Source organism: Camelus ferus, chromosome 24 (assembly GCF_009834535.1).
Source record: "Camelus ferus isolate YT-003-E chromosome 24, BCGSAC_Cfer_1.0, whole genome shotgun sequence".
In the NCBI taxonomy this organism is placed as follows: domain Eukaryota; kingdom Metazoa; phylum Chordata; class Mammalia; order Artiodactyla; family Camelidae; genus Camelus; species Camelus ferus.
The window spans coordinates 9,578,648-9,601,549 of record NC_045719.1 but is presented as its reverse complement, the minus strand read 5'-3'; the positions used below and the strand labels follow the sequence as shown (position 1 = coordinate 9,601,549).

General features: G+C 44.7%; 1 protein-coding gene and 1 long non-coding RNA gene across 2 annotated transcripts in view; one reads left to right on the top strand and one right to left on the bottom strand.

Moving 5' to 3' along the window:
• Positions 1–1,728: 1,728 nt before the first annotated feature.
• On the bottom strand, positions 1,729–12,447 carry LOC116659596. The gene is made up of 3 exons (XR_004314945.1): positions 12,319–12,447; positions 3,120–3,203; positions 1,729–1,875 (listed from the first exon to the last, which is right to left on the bottom strand). It is a non-coding gene; the product is annotated as an uncharacterized LOC116659596 (long non-coding RNA).
• Positions 12,448–16,296: 3,849 nt separating this feature from the next.
• The window catches only part of ANKRD29 (ankyrin repeat domain 29), a 37,986-nt gene continuing 31,380 nt past the window's right edge, over positions 16,297–22,902 (top strand). Inside the window, 1 exon segment of the mRNA XM_032467133.1 lies at positions 16,297–16,428. Within this exon segment, the coding sequence (XP_032323024.1) occupies positions 16,408–16,428 (21 nt within the window). The 5' untranslated portion in view covers positions 16,297–16,407.

Here is a 22,902-nt window from a genome sequence, read left to right as displayed (position 1 = left end):
TTCACCTATCAAACTGGCAAAGATTTTTTTTAATGATAAAACTGAAAGTTGAAGAGAATTCAGGGAATCCAGTATAACACCACTGGTAGAAGTGAAAACCATATAACCTTTCAGAAGGACAATTTTTGCAGTGACTTAGCAAACGGCTTTCAAGGTGCATATATTTTGCCTTAACAATTTCACTTGCATAGATTTATATCCAGGAAATAATAAAGTAAGTTGGCAAAGATTTAATGGCAAAGACTTATCAGAGATATCTGTAGTTTTTTTAAGTTTAAAAGAATCTAAATTCCAATAATAAGGAGGTGGGTAAATAAATATGGTATAACGGTGTAGTTCACTATTACAAAGTCATTAAAATGATGTTATAGAAGTATATTTTCTGAGAGAAAGATGGTCACAATATTTTAACATTATTTAACATTAAAGAGGATATAAAATAATATATATGTACAAAAAGCAATTGTATTTCTAAACACTAGCAAGAAACAATTCAAAATGAAATTAAGAGCGATTCCATTTACAATAGACTTAAAAAGAATAAAATTCATAGTAATAAACTTAACAAAAGAAGTGCAAGACTTAACATTTAAACAATGTTACCATGTGACCCACCAATGCCAATCCTAGGTATATATTCAAGAGAACAGAAAACATATCCACACAAAAACATGTACCAGGATGTTCATTTGCAACATTCATAATAGCCAAAAAGTTAAAAATCCAATGTTCATCAGCTAATGAAAAGATAAACAAAATGTGGTATATTCATACAATGGAATACCATTCAGCCATAAAAAGTAGTGGCTGATACATGCTATATCATAGGTGAGCCTTGAAACCATTACACGAGGTGAAAGAAGCCAGACACGAAAGGCCACATATTGTAATGGGGAGTAACTGCTAATGGGTATGGGGTTTCTTTTTGGAATGATGAAAATGTTCTGGAATGGTGGTGACGGTTGTATAACTGTGAATATACAGCTGACCCTTGAGTGACATGGATTTGAACCACATAGGTCTACTTATATGTGAATTTTTTTTCAATAAATAGGTACTATAGTATTACACAATCCTTGATGCAGAACTGGGGATACGGAGGGCCAACTGTAAAGTTATACTTGGATTTTCAGCTGGAGGAGGGTCAGCATCCCAACCCCCATGTTGTTTAAGGGTGAGCTGCAGTACTAAAAACACTTTAAAAGTCAGTTTATGGTGTGTGAATTATATCTCAATACAGGTGTTATTAAAAGAATTTTGCAGAACCAAGATATATATTACATATAAAAAGTACACATGAATGTGTGCATGTGCGCACGTGTGTGCGTGCACTCGAGTGTGTGTGTGGCAGCGGACTCAGAGAGATTTTGGAGGCTATACAATGGCATATTCAAGAGTGAACAGATGGGATGGGGAGAAGGGACTTTTTGGGGGGTTTTTTGGTTGTTGTTTTGTCTATATTTTAAAAAATATTTCCAATAATGAACCTACATTGCTTTACCCTAAGAGAAACTTTCACATTTCAGTCAATCAACTGAACGAATGCCCAGCACTACCTGGAGGAGTCCTGCCTAGGTGACGTGGTCCTATCTAAGTTGATGAAACAAGACTGAGAGAAAGTGAGAAAGATTTTACGAAAGTGAGAAAGATTTTACATTCTTTTTATTAAGTCCTTCCAGACACAAGATTATTTGAAGGAAAATATTTGACAAATGGCTAAGATTCCAAAATTATTTTATTAATATGCAGCCAGTAACTCGCCACAATGCCCGGGCTGTTCACTGAGATGTTCTGTTGTCGGAATCCTCAGCTGTAGAACCGACCATCTGTGGCTTCCAGTCAATGCTTCTTCCTCTTAGAACTTTGTGTTTTGCTCTAAAAGGCAACAGTTAAGATGGGAGAAGGTATAGCTCAGTGGTAGAGTGCATTCTTAGCATGCACGAGGTTGTCGGTTCAATCCCCAGTACCTCCATTTAAATAAACCTAATTACCTCCCCTCCCCAAAAAAGAACATAAAATAAATAGAAAACATAAATAAAGGCAGCAATTAAGAGCATGACACACAAATCGCTGTATTGTATGTGACAATATTTCTCTTTGACATGTAGGAATAACTTTGTGCCATGGGTACGATAGGTGTGTTTGCCCACTGAGAACAGCTTTAAAGGTGAACAAATAAAAGCCACGTATCTAAAGTTCATGTTTGTCAGTAAAGTTATCTCTCTCAAGATTATGCATCCAAAACAAACATCCCGGGGGCACTTTCCCTCCACAGTTCTAGGTATCGGGAGATGCAATGGGAATGACCTTCTGGCGGGGCACGGGGAGAAAGGCGGCTCTGAAGTCTAAACCAAGAAATGTATGAACAAGTGCTTTCAAACACTTAAGCAGCCAATAGAAGGCACAGTTTTGTTTTTACGGCAAGACAGGGGCTGTTATGTTTAAATGGGGAAAGATGATGCTTGAAGAAATTAAATGACTTGCCCACGTTTTAAGGAAAATAGGAATAATGAGCAGGACCCAGGCCTTCTGATTCTCAGTACTTGCTCCTAGGAGAGGGGACAGAGGCAGAAGCCACCTGGGTGAGGCCCATCGGAGGTGCAATGGCTGCAGAAGTGTCCCAGGCACAAGAGGAGCTATTGGTTTACTTAGCCCAGAGGAGTGGGTGCTACAGACATGCAGAGTGGGGTGTAAACAAACCCAAACTAACACAGTGAATCTGGGGTTTGACTGACCTCTCAATACTTTAGGAGTGATTCATGCATAGCTACATCCTCCAGATCTTAAGACAGAAGTGCGACTTGCCATGCCATTGTTGAAAAGAATTTGCCTGGAATCAAGAATGTGGGAGGGTGGTAAACTCACCGTCCTGCAAGGGCATAGCCAAGCTCCATCACGTCCCTCTAGTGCAGCCACGGGCCTGACCTTATACTCCTGACTGATGCTCCTTTAAGTCCCAGCATAGGTTTTCTCCCTCTCCTTCCTTCCTACTCTCTCCCCAACACAGCAGCTTTCCCTTCGGCCCTCCCAAGTCGTCCTGGAAATATGAACTGGGATTACACATCCTGGGACCTGCTTATTATGACCGTTCTTCTTAAAATGGTACTGTTATACCATACCTTCCCGTTGCCTTGGTTCCGCTTGAAAAACAGGTTGCAGTTTTCCTCTTTTAGCATCACTTCATCGAGAAAACAGTGACATCGCTTGAGGCCAACAGCATATGTAGGTCACCAACAGTGATGAAAAGGATACAAACAAAACAGTAAAGGCAGATGTTACTGCTTTTTGTAATACCGCATGTCTGGTGAGACCTCTCCTTGAAAACCAGAGGGAACTCGGCAATGAGGAAAGTTCTGCTGTCCGACTGGCTGGCTTCACTGCAAACCCCATGATCGATAGCATCTTTTGGAACCCAACCATCCTATCATAAAATATAGGAATATCATATATATATTTATATCCTCTTATTACTCTTGGCCCATGATGTCCTGTTTTGAAAGAATTTCACTAACTGTATTTCTTAACAAATATTTTCCATATTATCAAAGATCTATATAACTGCCAATACAGGCTTTTACTTGGCATAAAATAATTAGTGTAACCACGGGAGCTTTCATCATTCCAGCCCAAAGTGAAGAACGTGAATTTCCATTAGCCTCTGTCGCCCTACACTAAATAAAGGCAGGATTTCTACTAGTTGTTTTGAAAACAGAATTGCCCATAGACCCCCTGGGCTTTGGAAAACACAAATCTACCACCTGCTTTTATTTAGAGATAAAAAGTCAAGGTTAAGGGACTTGACCAAGTCCTCATTACCATGAAATGGTGTCCAGAACCCAGCCTGTGCCTGTCTGGGATTACAGCACACCTCACCCCCACTGCCTTCCGTGGTGGGCCTCCCTGCTCCGGATCCCTAGATCCAATGACCCCTTGTAAAGCAGTGATGCTCCCTTGGCACATGGCCTGTGTCTGGTTCACTGTCTCAGCTCAGAACCCCCAGTGTTAACCAAACCAGAGCTGAATTCTCCATATCCTATGTTTGAATTCCCAGTATGCCAATGCTCACAGCAGGCAGATTCCTGCTTCGGTTGGAACCTTGACACTGGTACCTCCCGTTAGGGCACTCCCTGGTAGTCAGCTCTGCCAGAGACCCTGTGAAGAATTCACATTCCAATTGCATGAATTTCCTCTCCAGCTCTTGCTTCACACACTCCAGTCTGGCCTTTGTGTGAAATATGCAGTTGGGCCGAGAAGGTAATTTTATACATTTGTCATTAAGGAGGCTTCCTTTTTCCACCCCAGGTGTCTGTGACTACAAGCAGTAGTGCAGGATAAAAGAAAGCCTACACTTCAGTAATAGTATCTCTTCTTTACAGAGACATTTTTCCCATCAGCCCAGAGCTAACCCTGAAAGATGAATGGGTGGAAGCCATTATTCTCCGTTTGTGGATGAGTCAAAATAAGGTCGTGAGGAATTAAATCAACTGGTTTAGGCTTAGTGGAGATTCAAGAAATGGAGGCTTTATTCTCTTGACATGAAAGTTAAGTAATTTATCTGGGAGAGATTTTGAGTGAAAATTAGAAAGCAGCCTCTAAATTATCCTCTTGAGTCATTTTCATGTTTCCCCCTTTGGGGCCACTGTAAGTTTATGGATTTGTACCCAGTTGAATGGTCTCTGTGACCACAAGAGGTACCACTACTGGCAGTGTTCAGCCACACTATACTTTGTTTCCATGTCCGAAATACCTCACTTCAGAGACATGCATTTTGGTAAGAATTTGCCCAACAGATCCAATAAAGGGTTATTTCACCACAAAAGATGAAAACTCTTGTGGACAGAGGCTGGGCCAAAGATTTTTTTTCCTTTGTAACCGTTGATATCTCTATAGAAGTGCCTTTTACACAGCAGCAGGTTGATAAATATTTGTCAAAATTCAGGTTGAATTAATTTCACTTGAACCCTAGAACATAGGGTTAACAGACAATTTTGTAAACAGTATAATCACTGAAATCTCTTATCACTTAATGCTCTTTAATAACCCTCTAAATGCTGAGCAATTCGTAGAGCAATGGGGGTGCTAACTTCTTAAGAAGCAGATTCAACTTGCTCATTTCTCTATTTTTACTCTAAACTTATAATGGAGTACTGAATGATATTCATGGGACTCACAGCTTATTTCCTTATCTCTCACAGTGTGTTCTTCCATGGAGCCAAATTCCAAAGATGATTCTGAGGGTGGCTGGTTAGACAGCCAGGCCCATATGGAAAATGTGAATAAACTTCATGCATGGCTTGGAAGAGCTGGGAGGAGATGAGAGAGGGACAGTCAATGGTATGTAAATAATGTGAAGAGATGAAGAAAAGAAATACCAAAGGGTCATGGAGACTCTCAACATCACCTAGCCTGGTGTGATAGAAATGACTGTCTGCCCACTAGGATTGGTGCTCCCTTTCTACAGTGTAAAGCTGTTTCTGGAAGTGGTCCCAGCAATATATTTCCCACTCCATTTACATCTAGGTGGGATTGTGTGACTGATTTTGAAGCAAATGAAAAGTGAGGAGAAATGGTCCATAAAAACCTCTCGCATGATCCTGCATGTTCTACCTCGTTTCCTGCCTAGAAGCAAAGGGCTCCAATGCCCTAGGAGCTGGAGAGCAATGAGATGGAAGGAGCCTGGGTCCCATGCGGGAGGTTACCCCACACACCTACACTGGGCCCTTATAAACAAGAAATAGACTTTCATTAAATTAAGCCGCCAAGAGATGGGGGTTTATCTGTCATTGAAGTAGTTAGTGTTGCCTTAACTAATACATCTGATTGAATTATTAATGTCGTAATATTTGTACATATACAAATGTTACCCAGGACTCTCCCCTTGCCCTCAAAGTTGGCCACTCCTGTCACAGCCTATGCAGCATACTCTCCACACCTCTGTTGTAGCATTTAGATCTACCTCCTTACTAGACAGTGAGCTCTTTGGGGGGCAGGGACCAAGTTTCATTCATTTTGTATCCCCAGGGTCTGGTAGGGTGTCTGGAACAGAAGTAGGGTCCCTAAAATAGAGTCAGTGATCTTTCTTCCCTGTTCTTTGGTACTTCATATCTGGGAGAACTTGCTACTCCGAATGCCATCTCATTCCCCTCTATTCGGCACAACTATTCAGTTGTAACCCCCTCCCAGTGCAGTTGAATGCAGCCCTATGGCCAGACTGTAGGTGATGGTTACGAAAGACAAGGAGAACTAGGCAGAGGCTGACAAATTGACTTGCAAATCACTCACCTTCTTAAAGGACAGAGACTCGGGATTGGGAAAGTATAATCACCTTTCTCTAAATATCTGAGTGCCCTTGTTCTCTGCATTCATGAAGCCAGTGTCCTCCACCCCCGACAGGAGGACTAGTAGAGCCAAACGCTTTTTGTAGTCAAGTCTGCCTGCTCAGACTTGGATTGTTCATGGACCGTTCCAATCCTGAAACCACATCTCCTTATGATGAAAGCGTCATCAGTACAAGGCATGACTAAAAGTGTGACATTCTTTACCACTTTATATTCTGTATGGCTCAGTTCAGCACATGATTATATTCTGTCTTACACTGTTTCCAACAGTAAATATTATTTGTATTCAACTCTATTGCAGGTACCCTGAATACAAGAAAAATGTGTCTTCCATACCATCTTGCATGCTGATGATGACTTAATAAGTGCTCAGTAAGTATTTACGGATTGATCAGTTGGCTTGGTTGGTGTGATCTGGTGAGTTTTTATAGCCCTACATGCCATTGAGAACTTGCAAATGCTAATGCCATTTTACAAAGCTCTCAAAGATCAGCTGGATTTTCCAAGTAGCCTAATTCTGCTTAATTCAGAAAAATAAAATTTGTATTTATAAAACTGTCAAAAAAATTTTAAAGTTTGTTTGTTTGTTTGGGACAGGAGGTAATTAGGTTTATTTATTTATTTTTAGAGGAGGTACTGGGGATTAAACCCAGGACCTCGTGCATGATAAGCATGTGCTCTACCACTTGAGCTATACCCTCCCCTCAAATTTCTTTTTAATTAAAAAATTTTGTTGTTTTATAATTGTTCCATTGGTGGCCCCCAATGAACCATGCCTCTCAGAACTCCTGCCCTCACGTTGTTCCTTCCCATATGGAGTCTGAGTTTGGTCATATGACTTGCTTTGGCAAATGAGATATTAGTACATGTGATGCAAGCAGAGATTTGATGAGTCCTTGTCACCTTAGAATTCTCCCTCTTGGAACCCAGATTGCGTGCTGTAAGGAAGCCCAGCTACCCTGCTGGAGAAAGAAGGTATGTAGAGAGAGGTCCTGGAATATGTGAGACCATGCAAAGCATGTGAGTAAAGCCAAACTGGTCATCACAGCCCCATGTAAACCATCAGATCACGGCACCTGCATGAGAGAGCCCAGATGAGACAGCAGAACTGTCCAGCCAATTCCAGCCCAGGTTGCTGAATCATGATCAAATGAAGAGCTGTTTTAAGCCTGTGTTTTTAGGGTGGTCACTGATGCAGCAGTAGACAACCACAATAGTCAGAATCTTGTCTCATCTTATTCATCAATATGAGCTGATCAGTATCACCTACTGTTTGCAGGTTCTATTCTTAAATGCCTTGAGTTAGCATTAAAGGTGAAATATAGAAGACTCTTTCCAATTTGGGAGAGGAAATTTTTTTTATTTCTAGACATGTCTGGGAAACAGATTTTAGAATTTGACTTTTGCATTCAGAAGTTTTTCTATGTTTAACATCTTTATGACAAATTAAGTTGATCGCTTCTTTTTTGTTTTGTTTTGTTTTGTTTTTCCTGGCTTTTGCTAATGGGTAATTATCTGGGGAAAAGAAAATTTGAATCTCATGAGTTTCATGCCCTGTTTTTCACTCTTACTAAAATGCTCTTTTAACTTCATTCCAAGTCAAAAAAAAAAAAAAAAAAGTTCTTGTGAATATGCCGTCTGCCACGGCATCAAGAACAGTGCCAGAAAGGACAATCCTATAAAAATAGATTTCTTCATTCTGTATCTATGTGAATTCCACACAGTCAGATACTCCTTTATAGCTTTCTTGTGAATCATAGTTTTCCTCTGAAAGTGGGTTTTTCACCATTTGTGATCTTCTTTTTCAAGCAAAACCTCGGCTTCATTTTTTTTTCCCCTTCAGCCTGGTTTTATATTTTATATTTCCTTCTTTCATTCTTTGTAAACCTTTCATAGGTTGGTCTTTGAAGGAAGAATCTCTCCCTTATCTCTCAGCTGCGAAATGTGTGGTTTACCTTGAATCAGAGCCCTTTAATAGTTTCATCAAGCATTGGAAAGTCCATTAACATGATAGGCAAAAAAGAGTTTTAAAATTGAAAGAAAAAGCAGCCAAAGCTAGTTTTTCAGTTGCTAAGATGGTTCCAGAATGGTCATGCCTTGTTCAAATCGTTTCTAATCAAAGTGTGATCTGTGGACCAGTGCCAGTCCATGAACCATGTTGCAATGAGAAAAGCACAAAAATTGAGAGTATTTATAAACCTTGTTAGTGATTCAATATTGCCATGACATTCAACTATGTGATCATTTTTCTTGTAACCCAGTTTTATTGTAATTACAATTATTGGTCAACAATGGATTGGAATTTTTAAAAATGGTCTTTCTTCACACATAGTTTAAAAAGCACTAGACCAAATGATCTCCCCAAATGACCTTCCAGCCTCAGGCCTAAAACAGTGTGGGACCCAGAGTGGACAGTTAAAAAGCATTTGTTGATTGATGTTTCCTTGGTGGACAGTTTCTAATCCTGTGATGCTCTGATATTATATTAAATCTTTACCATTCACTAGACTATGCATACAACAAATACAAAAAGCCAGAGTTTTACAACCTTTTTTAAAAGGGCACGAAATAACCTGCCTAATTCCCTTGGCTCGGTATGAGTAATTAATTACACCCAAGTTTAGCAAACTCAAAAGAAATGACACATACCTTAAAGTTAAAATTAGCTTTCACTTACTCCACAATAACACCTACTGATTAAGCTGTCTTTGAGCAGGGCGACGGCAGAAGGTGTTGAGCGCGATGTAAGGACTAAATCCATGACTCATTCCTCATGAAGAATCAATGCATCATTGGGTTCTATCAGGTGAAAGTTACTCCTCACACTTAGTGCAGGGGGACAGACTTCTTTAAGTTCTGTAGCTCAAAATCGCTCTGTGTCCTTGAGAACCTTGGCTTACGCAGATTAAGAAGGTCTGAACGTCCGGCAGGTATGACATTCTTGGTGTGTCGGTCTCTTCCTTCCCCACTTGCACGTCAGCTTCAGGGTGGTGTGGCTGTTGGTTTTGCTCTCACATGTGCCCCAGTCCCATTAAGTAGGTTATTACCTCCTCCCTGTGTGACTTTAGGCAAGCCACTATATGCTTCAGATCATTCATTGGAAAAAATTTTTAATGAAGACAAGGACACTGTGAAGATTAAGTGATGGAATATATGCAAAGGTGTCTGTGGTAGCGCTGGACCAGCCTCTCTTGGAGCTCACCTTGCCCCCACTTCCCTGACCTCGCTTCCACCACACAGTGCAGTGTGGTAGTTAAGCCCACAGACGGCAGCGTTATAGACTTGGGCAGAAGTCCCAGCACCCTCATCACTAGCTTCTGTGACCTTGTGACTTCGGGCAAGTTATTTAAGCTCTTTAAGTCTCAGTTCCTTCATCTGAAAAATATGTTATTCGTGGTATGAGGTTTGTGACCACTGAACGAAGTCATCATTCTAAAGGGTCAAGGCAATGCCAACACGTAGTACGCCTCCCACAAGGCCAGCTCTCGCCCCACGCCCAGTTCCAGAAACAAGTTTTGACCCATCGTGTCTGCATGTCCACCCAGGTGCCTGCCTAGGATCCTGATTTCTCAGAACCTGGAGACTTTCTTCTTTCTTTCCATTAAACATCAGTCCTCAGCAACTGCATTTCTTCTTCTTCCCACTGACCTCCTCTGCTGGACGTAGCTCCCTGCAGCACCTCAACCTAGCCTGGGCCCCCACGTCTTGGAGGGCTGTCAGGAGTCCTGGGGAGGCTCTCACTGCTTTAAGATCCTCCGGTCAGCTGGTCTGCCTGCCCTACAACCGACTGTCTGCACCCAGACGCCCCAGGACACTGCCCTGGCCTCCAGCGTCTTCACTTCCTGTGAGGAGCTCCCTGGATCCCTGCCCACCCCCCACCCTGGCCACCTGCTGAGCCCCAGCTCTGACAGGACTTGCTGTGGAACAAGTCAGGGCATCGGGCCTGTCCTGGGTTTGGCGCATCACCATGGTGTCAGGAGGCTGGCACCAGACTGAAGAATCTTCTTAAGAAACATCTAGAGACCATGTTTGATTGTGACTTTTCTGGGAGCTTCTGCTGTCACTTCTCTTTCCAGTGAAGTCATTTGGATTTCCCCACACACACCCTTCCACTTTTCGTTTAGGCTTCCTTCTTCAGCCCCACTCCACTTTCTGGGGGAACGGAGAACCCTACACTTGCATAAAAGGCATCAAGCCAGCAGTGGCCAATGAGGGACTGTGACCTAAGCTTCATTTGAGTGGCACCTCTGGGGGAGTGGGGTCTATGGGGGTGTCTCATGCCAGCATAAGCTCCCTCATTCAACACACACACACACACACACACACACACACACACACTACATCACACAGACACCTCCATTGAGTATCAGTTCATTTGAAACACACACAGACGCATGCTAAAGATGGAGTCACAGCCCCTTAGCAATCCCTTTCAGGCCCCTCAGGCACATTCCAGCCCCATGGAGGGGACCAGTGATGATTTGGCGTGGAGGACGGGAAGGCTCTGCTTTCAGTGAAGCCATGATGGTTGTTCTACCAGGAAATAGCTCTGGTGCAAAAAGAGATTTTTTTTTTTCACTTGCCCAATGGCCTCCTTTACAGGCTCTTAGCCTCATGCCTTAGATTCCTGAGTAAGAGAAGAACCACACAAACACAGACTACAGATCTCATTAGAGAAAAGGGCATCAGAAGTTTCAGTTCTGTGTCTGAGAAGCTCGTAGATCCTCAGATAACCTGAGAGAATTCATTCATTCATTCATTCATTCATTCAGAAATGTTCAGTGAGTACCTACTTCGTGCTAGGGCCTGAACTTGGCGTTAGAGCTGCATAGAGGATGAAGCCAACACAGTTTCTGGCTTAATGTGGCTCACGGTCTAATTGTCAGTCTCACTGAAGTCCCTGTAACTTTATGCTGCCTTGCAGGATAACCCTAGACTTACCTCTGAGCTGTAAGAAGCCCCCCAAGGAGTCTTCACTGAGAGAATGAGGGTCCCCCCACCCTTGAAACTTACACAATGTGAAGGCCCAGTTTGGTACATTACTATTTAAGTGCCAAATAAAGGCCTCCAAGGTCAAATGCTAATAAAAATATGAAATTCTGCCTTTTCAACTATGGGAGAGGGCATCTGTTATTTCCACAAGAAGAATGAAATCTGAAGTCCCCTCCTGCTTCTGTGTAAGACTGTGAGAGAATTTCCATAGTGAGGGAATCTTCTAGTCCATTTTCCCTAAGGATTGAACGCAACTTTTTTGGCTTCTCTGAAATAGTTTTGGTTCCATTAAAGATTTAAGTGAAAGCAGTCCCAACTTTGCAAATAATTTAGTCTGAATGCATGCATCTGCTGCGCTTTTACTCCTGTGGGTTTAACAACTTGGTAATAAAATGTAAGAACCTAGATTTCAGCTGGTCAGCATTCAGGGCACTCAGTACATTAAAATATAAAGCTCTTGCATGGATCCTTCAAAGCCTCAGTGGAATGCAGGAGGCGGCTTCAGTTAGGATGTGCCTCCTCTGGGCCCAACCACAATAGATGCTTTTATTCCCAAGGGCTAGATTAGTGATAGAGTACTTTCCAGTTATTAACCCAGACTCTCTTTAAACAAATGTTGGAAACCAAGGCAGCTGAGAGAGTTACACAGAAATGCTCTTCATCCAAATAAAAATCAAACACTTCAGGCAAAATCTGAACATCTGACCAAGGGATGAAGGCCCCTGGGGTTGGCATTTTTACCCTTGTGCTTAGCCCACTGGGTCAGAGCAGCACTGAATAGGGGTAAGGAGGCTGGGTCTTTATCCTCCCATGTTACTTGCTATGAGAACTGGGCTCTGGGAAGACAGCGTGACCTTGGCAAGATAGCTCTCTGGAGCTGAGGCAGTCCCAATGTGGCTAGCCACTGTATCTGCCAACTGCCCTTGGGGTGACAAGTCCTCTGCAGAAAAAGCCAGTTAGGGAGACACATGTCCCGAACAGACCCCACCTTGTAACTCAGAGCCTCTTCATATTGGTGCCGGGAGCAGCTCCTCCAGGACTCTGGTGGGCCTCTTCCTGGTGGGGGACGTGGAACAGGAAAGTCGGTAGGCATAGCTCAGCCCCCACTGCAGTCGCCGGCCTCAGGACTGCAACTAATGCTCATCTTCCCACTCCTCGAACATCTGTTCCAAATTCCCCTCTGCCCCAGCCAGCACGTCTGCCCGTCTGGAAGACTCATCTAGTAGAATGACACAGATTTCCATCCCTGAGGAGTCTGAGCCCTGGTCACCATGTGCTTCTCAGGCTGGAATTTCATCCTCTGTCCACTTACCATGAAAACTGGCCCAAGTAGAGCGCCTGGGTTCCACAAGTATTCCCCCTGCTCAGCTGTGTAGCGGCAGCCCTCCCTCCTCCTGCTGGTCGTGATCAAGTACACCTGCCAAGATGGTGACTCACCTTCCCACCTGCTGCCCAAGGACACAGAGAACTTGCTTCCCTGGGCCATGGGAATAGGCTACAGTTCAAAGGAACTATTACTATGTCCACTGGTAGAAGCGTCCTCTCTTTTGGAAACCAGGGCTTGTAAACCAGCAGAGCCTAGAGTTGCAGGGACGGGAAACACATGCGAATCACTGAGAGTAATGGTAAGTGGGACCACTCCTGCTTCCACCCCTTGGTCTGCAGGCCCTAGCATTCTTCCTATGGGACACAGCACAGTAGGGAGCTCTTCAACTTAAACTGTATATTGTGTCCTGGAAGATTGTGCCCTATGCTTATAAAATATCAGCTCCAAGTTGGTGCTTCAGCTATGACTTCGACAAGCCACCCCAACACTGAAGTGATTGCCAGCTTTTGGGTAGCGTGGTATGAGGTATGACTGGCGGATACCATGGTCATGAGCCCATGACTGCACCTCCTTTGCTGTAAAGTGGGTCTCTTGGTTTGACTTAGCATTATTCTGGATTCTGTGCTAGTCCACTAGTCCAACAAATACTCCACAAGCTCTCAGCTAGTGCTGCTGGCTGATGCCCCACAGGCAGGAACGGCAAACCCATACCTGGAATGTGTCTATTCTTGTTAAAAGAAATCATTGGCTTTCTAGGATGGAACATGTCTGGTATGGTCAATTTGCCACCAAGTGACCAGGCGATCTCCTCAAGGGATGATGGCGTACTGGAGACTCAGTATTGAGGCCTGTTATGGGCCATGTGGTGTCCAGTAGCTCGATCAGGCTTGTAAGTGGGATCCCATGCTCTCGAGCCCATTCAGTGACCTTCATCCCTGCCACCATGGCTGCATCACTTACAAGCCCATTGTGCCAGCCCTGGGGAGGCCAATGACAGAGGCTAGTCGATGTCAACTGGTTAAGTTATTTAGTCTGTTTGGTCATTTAGTGCTTTTCTTGTGATGAATGCTCTCTGTGCAGCATTAATACGTGTTACAAAAATCTTACTTTCTGCCGGCTCCCATGAGTTGCCCACAGGACCCTACTCCAGAGCCCCTTCTCACCTGTCCTCCAATATTTCTCCTTCCTGAGACCTGACCATAAGTCAAGCCACTTCTCTCTGCCGTGAGTTATATATAGACTAACCCAACTTAAACGTGGGTTAAGTTTCTGTCTCTTCCCACCACCCCCCTGCCCCAGTCCTCACTTCCATTCTCACCCTGTATCAGAACACTTCCAATGGAAAGTGGGAAAGTGGCTTAAACAGCAGGAAGTCCAGGGGATAGCTCTGCCACCCTCAGGGGATAGCTCCCCTCGTGGTCACAATCCAGGCATCACATCCATTCAGGGCAGCATCGCAAGAAAGAAAAGACCTTCTACTCCTGTGTATCTCTCTTAGAAGCAAGGAAATCTTTCTCAGAAGCCCCCAGCACACCTCCTCTCATGGCTCAGTGATCAAAATATGTCCTGTGCCCACACCCAATCCAACCAGTATCACTAGCTAAGATCAGAGAACTTAGGACAGAAAAAAGGGCTGGGCTCCCTGAAGCACATCCCAAGGTAGAGTGTAGTAGATACCTGAGCAAAGCTGGTGTTCTGATAGGGAAAAGATGGGGCAATGGGTGTTGGGGCAGATTATTCAATGCTGTGTCTGCGACACTCCCGGCTGCATGAAGCCTTGTCTGGTGTAAATTCCACACGGAGAGACCGAGTTAAGCAGCTGGGAGATGTGGGGTGGGAAGTAGACAGGGAGTGCGGACAGGCAAATTGTCCCGGGGAGACTCTTCACTGCGGTGAAGGGGCCTGACGACAATACACGGAGGGAGAGGGCTCAGTAGGCCAGCCTGACCTACCTCACAGTACTGTCTAGAACAAGCCCTGCTGGAGCAGAAACTGGGACAGTGGGAAACCGAGAGCAAACACGCTACAGTCTGCGCTGGTGTGAAGAGAGGTGAGAAACAAACATGGCCTCATTTGAGATGAACGCAGACTTCTATGCTTACTTGACATGGGTGCCTGTGGGGAAGTGGTGGGCTCTAGCAAATTACTTCATCTCTCAGAAACTTAGTTTTTCCAGCTGTGGAATGGGCATCATACCCACCTCATGGCATTCTTATAAGGGAAGTATCTGATACACAGCACTCAAAATAATAATTCTTTCCCTTCCCTATTTTTGTTTATTAAAGCTATTGAAGCAAAACCTCCTGTATTTGATCTGATACAATAATGTCTTTTAGCAACTTCAAAACTATCTCATCCATAGATACCCAAGGTGGGGGAGAAGTTTTGAGTCTTTTTTTATTTTAAAAATTAAACATTTCTATCAAATTTTGGAACTTTTTTCCTTAAAATTGTTTTGAACACAAAGCAATATAATTTATCCATAAAAGATAAACATTTTTATTTTCTTTATGAATTTTAATCTATAGTTGTATTTTTTTGACTTTTAAATTAAAAAGTCATCACAAATTCATTGGAGAAAAGAGGAAGGAGGTGAAGAAGAGGACGAGTGGATTCCTGTAGTGTGAGTGTGAGATGTGCATGTTAGCTTTAGCATTCAAATTTTCTAGAAAGGCTATTATTGCTTTTTACACCTTAAAAGTAACACTTTTTAATTTTAAAAAATATGACTCTCCCACTTTTATGGCCCTCAAAACAAGTGTGAGCAATCAGCAAGCAGTGTGTGTGAGGGCGTGGACAGCTCCTGCCATACTGCAGGTGTGCAGGATATGGCCAAGAGGAGGGGGACTGGTGTGATGGAAAAGTAGAGGAATATGTGTACAGTTCAAATTGTGCCCTTCACCTTCAAAAAGGAAAACACCTTGTGTTACTCATTCAATCAAAAGGCTTGTTTCCCAGCCCTTCCCCCGGAGGAAAAAACCCAGATACTTAGAAAAGAAAAAAACCTAGAAGGACAGACATAAAAATGAAAATAGTCATTTGAAAGAGTGATGGGATGATGCGTGAATATTTTTTCCATATTTCCTTTCTGTCCTCATCACATTTGTGCTGCAGTGAAGGCTGAAAGCCATCTGATGCAGACCACGCTCTTTTGGAGGTTGTGTGCTTCTGTGTGTGTGTGGTGTGTATATGTGGATGTGAGTGTGGAAGTATGTATCATGTGTGAACCTGTGTGTGTACAATGTGGAGACTGCACAGCGTGTGTGGAGTTTGGAGTCAGCGTGTGTGTGTAACAGGAATGTGGGTGTGCATGGAGTGTGTGTATGAGAGTGTGCATAGAGTTGTGCGTTGAACGTGGGGAGTGTGCTCAGTGTGGGGTGTACAGTTTGCAGCATGAGACAGAGCCTGGACGTGTGAGGATTGTGAGGTTATGAGGGCGCCGCGGTGTGTGTGTGTGTGAACCTGTGTGTGGAGGTGGGTGTGTGCGCGCACGGCAGATACGCAGAGGGCGGCCGTGTGTGCGCCCCCGCCCCCTCGCACCCCCCTCCCCCCGCTCCCCCTCCCCTCCGCTCTCCGCTCCCCCCGCCCCTGGCGTCTCCCCTCCCCTCCCCGTCGGCCCCGTGTGCGGCGGCGGGAGCGCGCGGCGCGGCGGCGGCAACCCCTCTGCGGAAGGCGGCGGGAGAGCGGCGGGGGGGCAGGGCTGGGCGTCTGGGCCGGAAGCGGCCGGGTCCCGGCGGGGCGGCCGCGGACATGTGCAGGATGTCGTTCAAGGTGAGCGCCGCGGGCTCCGGGAGGGCGCGCCGGGCGGCCGGGCTGCCGACTGCGGCGGCGGCGGCGGCGGCGGGGCCCGCTCGCACTGTCCGCCCGGAGCCGCCGCCGCGGGCCCGCAGGGCGGGGTGGGCGCCGCCCGGGGCGGGCGGGGCGGGGGGACGCGAGGAAGCGGCGGGGCTGGGACGGCCCCTGTGGCTCGTGGTCCGCTGGTGTGGGCTTTGCCCGAAAGGCTGTCGGTGCTTCTGGCTGCAGGTCCGGTGAGCCCGGCCGCGGGGCGAAGGACCGGTGGGGACTGTCGCCGGGGGAATAGTCGGGGCGGGGGCGGGGGCGGGGAAGAAGCCCTGGGTCCGCGCTTCCTGCAGCCGCGCCTCGGAGGGACAGGGACAGGGACAGGGGCTGCGGCGCCGATTCCCGATTCGCGTCCTGGTTTCCGAATGCCAGCCGCGCCACTGCTGCCTCCTCCCCAGAGTACTTTTTTGACACTGAAGCCGAGTGACCAGCGCAGAGTGGAGCTGCAGTGGATTACTGGGCTTCAGTGTCCAAAGGAGTCTGAAAAGAATGCGTTAAAGTCATTGCATTTAACCCCCACATTTTAGGGTGAAAATGAAGTTCATTGATTTGCCTCTATTGAAGGTTTTAATAAAAATAATAGTTAAAATGTATTGAGCACTTAAAATGTGCCTGACTCTGAACCAAGAGCATCACGGTTCCTCTTCTGAATCCTCAAGAAGACCCCTCCCCTTTTTTTCAAGTAAAAAAACTAAAACACGGAGAAATCAAATGACTTCTCCACAGTCGTGCAGCCAGTGAGTGGATGGTGTTAAGGTTGAAATCCCAGTGTGTCTGGCTCCAAAGCCAATGTAATCCCATCTCTTACAGTAGCTGGTGTAAGCAGAGGAACGACCCGGTGAGATTTGCGTGTGAGAAAGATCTCTGGCTACAGATTGGAGAAGAGAATGGAGCTGGGAGGCCAATCAGGAGGCTGTTGGGATCATCTTGTTAAGTGGTACCAGACCAAGGCACAGGTTTTGAGGGTGGAAGGAAGCAGACAAATGAGAGTGACTTTAAAACTTTTTCATCTTCAGAGTTCAGTAATTGATGTTATTCATTAAGGAAGGCCAGAGAGATAAAGATAAAATGTCTGGTGTGGGACATGTAAAGGTTTAAGGATGGCTGAGAGTCCGAGTAGAGATGTTGGTCAGACAGATATACAAAGGGGGGATCCCAGGACAGTAGTCTAGGCAGGAGACAGAGATATAGGAGTGAGCATTGTTAAACGGTAATTGAACCCATAGGAATGAACACGACTGCCCAGTGAGATCATGTAAAGGTAGAAAATAAAGAGGACTGAGGACATGATCTTAAAGAAGTGCAAAATTTAAGAATGAGCAGAATGAGAGAAGCCCATTGAGAAAATGGAGGAGCAGCCAGAGATGCATGAGAACAATCAGAAGCAGCGCCTTCATTAAGCCAAGAACCTCTCGTCTTTCGGTAAAGGTGGAGAAGAACTCAGAGTTAAATACCACAGAGAAATCAAACAAGCTAAGAAATGAAAAGTGCCCATTGAACTTAGTAACAAAACAGCCTCTGGTGACTTTGCTGAGAGCGGTTTCAATGCAGTGTTGCGTTCCGAAGCCAGATTGTAATAGCTTGAAATGAAAGTGGGTGGAAACCACAGGTGGAAAGAACTCTTTCAAAAAATTCTGCAGGAAACAGTGGCTGCAGCAGGGATCCAGACTTGGCCAAGGGTTTGTTTGGTTTAAAATGGTAGAGACTTGAGCATCTTTAAATGATAATAGACATTTCAACAATAAAAAGACAACCCAGTTTTAAAATGGGCAAAAGATCTGAATAGATGTTTCTCCCAAGACGATATTCAAATGGCCAATAAGCCACTGCAAGGATACTCGACATCATGAGCCATCAGGGAAATGCAAATGAAAACCGCAGTGAGATACCACCTCACACCCATTAGGATGATTACAGTCAACAAGACAGGAATGACAAGCATTGGCAAGGATGTGGAGAAATAGGAACCTTCATACATTACTGGTAGGAATGTAAAATAATACAGCCATAATAGAGAACAGGTTGGTCATTCTTCAAAAAGTTAAACATAGAGTTACCATATGACCCAGCAGTCCTGCTTCTAGGTGTATACACAAGAGAAATGAAAACATATGTCAGGAATTTATATGTCAAGTCCAAGATCAAGCTGCTGGCAGGTTTGGTGTCTGGTGGCTGTCCTCTTCCTAGCTTTCAAATGGTCACCTTCCCCCTATATCCACAGATAGGGGAGAGAAGGAGCTCTGGTGTCTTTCTTTTCTTTCAAGGTCATTGACCCCATCATGGGGGCTCCACCCTCATGACCTAATCTAAATCTATATACTTCCCAAAGGCCCCACCTCAAGATACAGTCACATGGGGGTTAGGAAATCCACATATGAATTTGGAGGTGGGGAGGACAAACGTTCAGTCCATAACATGTATATCCATGTGATGGAATATCATGCAACCAGCAAAAGGAATGAAGCACTCATATAACGCAGCAACATGGGTGAACCTCGAAAATGTTACATTAAGTGAAGGAAGCCAGACACAAAAGCCACTTACTGTATGGTTCCATTTATATGAAATGCCTGGAACAGGCAAATCTATAGAGACAGAAAGTAGATGAGTGGTTGCCAGGGGCTGGAGGAAGAAGAGGGTGATGTGGAGTGATTGTTAGTAGGTACGGGGTTTCTCTTTGGGTTGATGAAAATGGTCTGGAATAGTAATGGTTGTAGAACCTTGAGAATAGACTAAAAACCACAGAAAGGATGAATTTTATAGTATGTAAATTATATCTCGATTTGAAAAGTATTGTAAGGTGACAGTAGGGGGTGCTGAGAAGCTTGAGAGTGGAAGCGATGATTGAGATAGGGGATGAAGTCTTTGGGATGTGGGAAGGGCAGAGATATTGATGTTTCGTATGGAGTGAAGGCCAGGATGAGGGCAGGATTTGGGGTGGGCAGAAAGGAAGGTGCCAGCGTTTTCAGTGCAGAAGGAAGAATGACCAGGAGGTGACAGCTGTGGTGAGGTGACGCAGAGGATAGGAGGTGGGATGGCCTGAGTCTCGAAGGAGCAGAGATTTATACAGCTGTACGCCAAGTGAGGTGGTCCCAACCCCAACCTCCACCCTAGGGTTGGTGTGGGAGCAGGCCCAGCCTCCAGCAGTGAGGGGTGCTAGGGTGCTTACAGCAGGGAGACAGAGGGAGCTCCGTGCTAGGTTAAGGGTGAAGACGGGTTGATTTTCCAGCAAATGGAGAAGTTTCAGAAGACACAGAGGGAAGGCTTGAGGGGGAGGGGACCAGGGTCACAGGCCGGCTGACTAACCCTGCCCTAGTCCCAGCTAACATCACATCAGGTATTAAAATGTGCCCACAGCCCACGATAATAAGAGCAACTTTTACTGTACATTTCTGGAAAGATTTTTATAATATTGCTTTAAAAATTATTTAGCCGTGAATAACATATAATTTACATTTCCATGATTTTTCCGCATGTCAGCTATTCTTGTGTAAGTGCAGACCTATAGATTATTTTTATGTCATTGATATTTTAAGAATCCCAATTTTAGCAATTAATAAAGTTGACAACATGTTATATTTTGTAGACATTGAGTGAATTATCCATTCACTTTGACCTTGGAGCCATGGGTGAACTGTTTCATTTTCATAGGTGGTTGAAAGGCTCGTAGGCCCTAGGCCCTGGGTCTCCAGGCCTGCATTTAAAAGCCCCAGCATTGTTGGCTGAGTCTGTGGGAGGATAAACAGAGCATTATAAATCACAGTTTAGCGGATTCTCCATGACTCAGAGTCACCACATGTAGGGCTATTTGCTTCTGAACACATGGACACCCTTTTTATCCTTTCCCTGTTATGCTGTCTGCAGTCCTCTCTTGCTGGTGTCGCTTTGCCTCCAGTAAAGTTCCTTTTTTGCCATTGGCAACTCCCAGTTTGTTCCTGTTGGCAAAAGAGATACATGTTTGTCGGAATTGTATTTAAAGTGAAAGCAAACTGTGGAATAAAGTTCCTGGATTTCAGTACAGTGACTTTTGTCATTATAAAAGCTGTTTCAACTACTTAGGGCTTAATTCTTCAGGGCTGAGGTTGCCATAAGTCTAGCACAATTTGGGAGTTAGACCCTAACGCAATGAGGGAGGTCACCACATAGAGGAGACATCACTGGATGAAGAATAATACTTGGGTCTTTCTTGAATGTCTTACCCATGAGGATAAAGTAGTTCAATACCAGGTTTTATCCTGGTGATGGAAATTGCTCATGCCTTGGCCAGGAGTACAGGAACTTGTATGTTCCATCCTTGTTCTGAAAATCTGTAAATTATCTTAAAATTAACTCCAGTTCATCAATCAGCTGAAATTATTTGGATGAACCACAGAAAAACAAATTAACAAAGCCATGCATTTGAACAGCTTGATTAAAATGCTGATCACATAATTCACCCATTTAAAGTGTTCGTTTCGGTGGTTTGTAGCATATTCACAGAGTTGTGCAACCATCAGCACAATTTTATAATATTTTAATCGCGCCAAAAAGAAACCACATACCTATCAGCAGTCACTCTGTATTCCTCTGGTAACTGCTAATCCACTTTCTATCTCTATAGATTGGCCTATTCTGAACATGTATGTGTTAAACAGACTTTGAACATGGCCTTGAGCTCTGGTTTGGAAATGCGAGTGTTACACAGCCTACGTCTAAGGCAAGATACTTGGGCAAATAAATCACTTTTTCTCTTCTGTTTCCTATCCCTTATAGAAGCGTAATGATACTATGGCACAGGAATTAATGTTTAATACATAAACATTAATGCTTAGTTAATATTTGTTAAACACAATTCTCTACATTTCACCTATTTTGCACAAAGAGGGAAAATGGGCTGGGAAAGCCAGTGACATCTCAGAAACATCCTTCTGCACGTGGCCTCTCAGCCCTTCATTATTCCCTCACTGAGTGTGGCTTCTGACATCGAAGACATTCATCACTGAACGAAGCTAATGTTCTCCTGATGGAATTAACAACGCACAGTTGAAAGCCACATTATTCTCCACCCCTTTAAACCAGTCGTTTAGATCTCTACCCACCCTTAGCTTTTAATCAGAATTCCAGTCCTGCACAAGTGACAACTTCCCTTCTGTGTTTCTGTCCCCTTCCTTCCTGTACTTAATTTCTGGTAGTGTGCTAATGACCAGTGTGGGAGCCAAAGTTCTGGCAGTAAATGGGAAGGAGAAGAGAAGCTGGCATATGTGGACATTTATACTCAAGTCTTCTCACAGAGTATGAGGTATAGATCTCAGGCTCTGGACCCAAACAGACTTAGGTTTGAATCCTGGCTCAGTTACTTCCTAGCTGGATGACCCTGAGCAATTCTTTTCTGTGCCTCCGTTTTCTCATCTTAAAAATGGGAATAGTAACAGCTACCTTGTGGGGTCGTTCTGGGAATTAAAAGCTTAGAGCAGTGAGAGGGCTCAGCCACCAACAGCCTGATTGCAGAGACCTGAAAAACCAAGAAAGGGGTTAAACAGTTATCGCACGATGGGTGGAGTGCCTTATGATTTATGTGAAACATTGTCATGTGCATTGATTAGCTCCTTTAAAGACTAAAGGGCTTCCCTTTATAAACAGCATTTATGATTATATGCATTTTGTACCCAGAGGAGGTTTGGAAGTTATCCAGGCAATATGGTCTGTAGACCCCAAAGAGAAGGAAGGTCGGGGGACTTTCCATTTTGGCAGAAGAGGCGTTTTGAATGAGGGTGGGAAGGAGGTCTTTGGGGTCCACACTCCTCACTCCTTGCTGTCTCGGGAGGAGAATTCCGCAGGAGGCAGGACAGTGGGATGGCCGAAAGCCCAGCCTCAAGCACCAGACTGCCTGGAGCTGAAGCCTGCCTTGTTGCTTCTCACTCACGTCATCTGTGTGATGGGACAGTGATGGTACCCACTTCACCGAGTGGTGATGAGGATGAAACGAGCTAGTATATGCAGAGGATGTCCCAGGGGCACAGAATAAGCACTTGGTAACTATCAGATCAAGAGCCCTGCCCTCCAGTAAATGTGGCATCTGTGGTGAGATAGAAGAACTCACCATTGCTTTGCAATGGAAATGCCTACATTTCCACCTGGACGCCTCAGAGGCACTTGAAACTCGGCATGTTCAAAGCTGTACTCATCATTTTGCCCCTTGATCTGTCCTTCACTCAGCGGCACCAAGGCCCGTGTCCACCAGGCCCCTGTCCCTCCACTCTTGCACATACAGCCACAGGCCAAGACTGTCCTGTCTGGCTGTTTTAAATTTTTTCCCATTTGTCTCAAAGTGCCATCCGATTGTGCCTCAGCTCAGGCCCTCATCATCCCTTCCCCATCTATGTGGTAGTCTCTGAACCCTTGCAGACAGTCTGGCTCCAGTCCTCA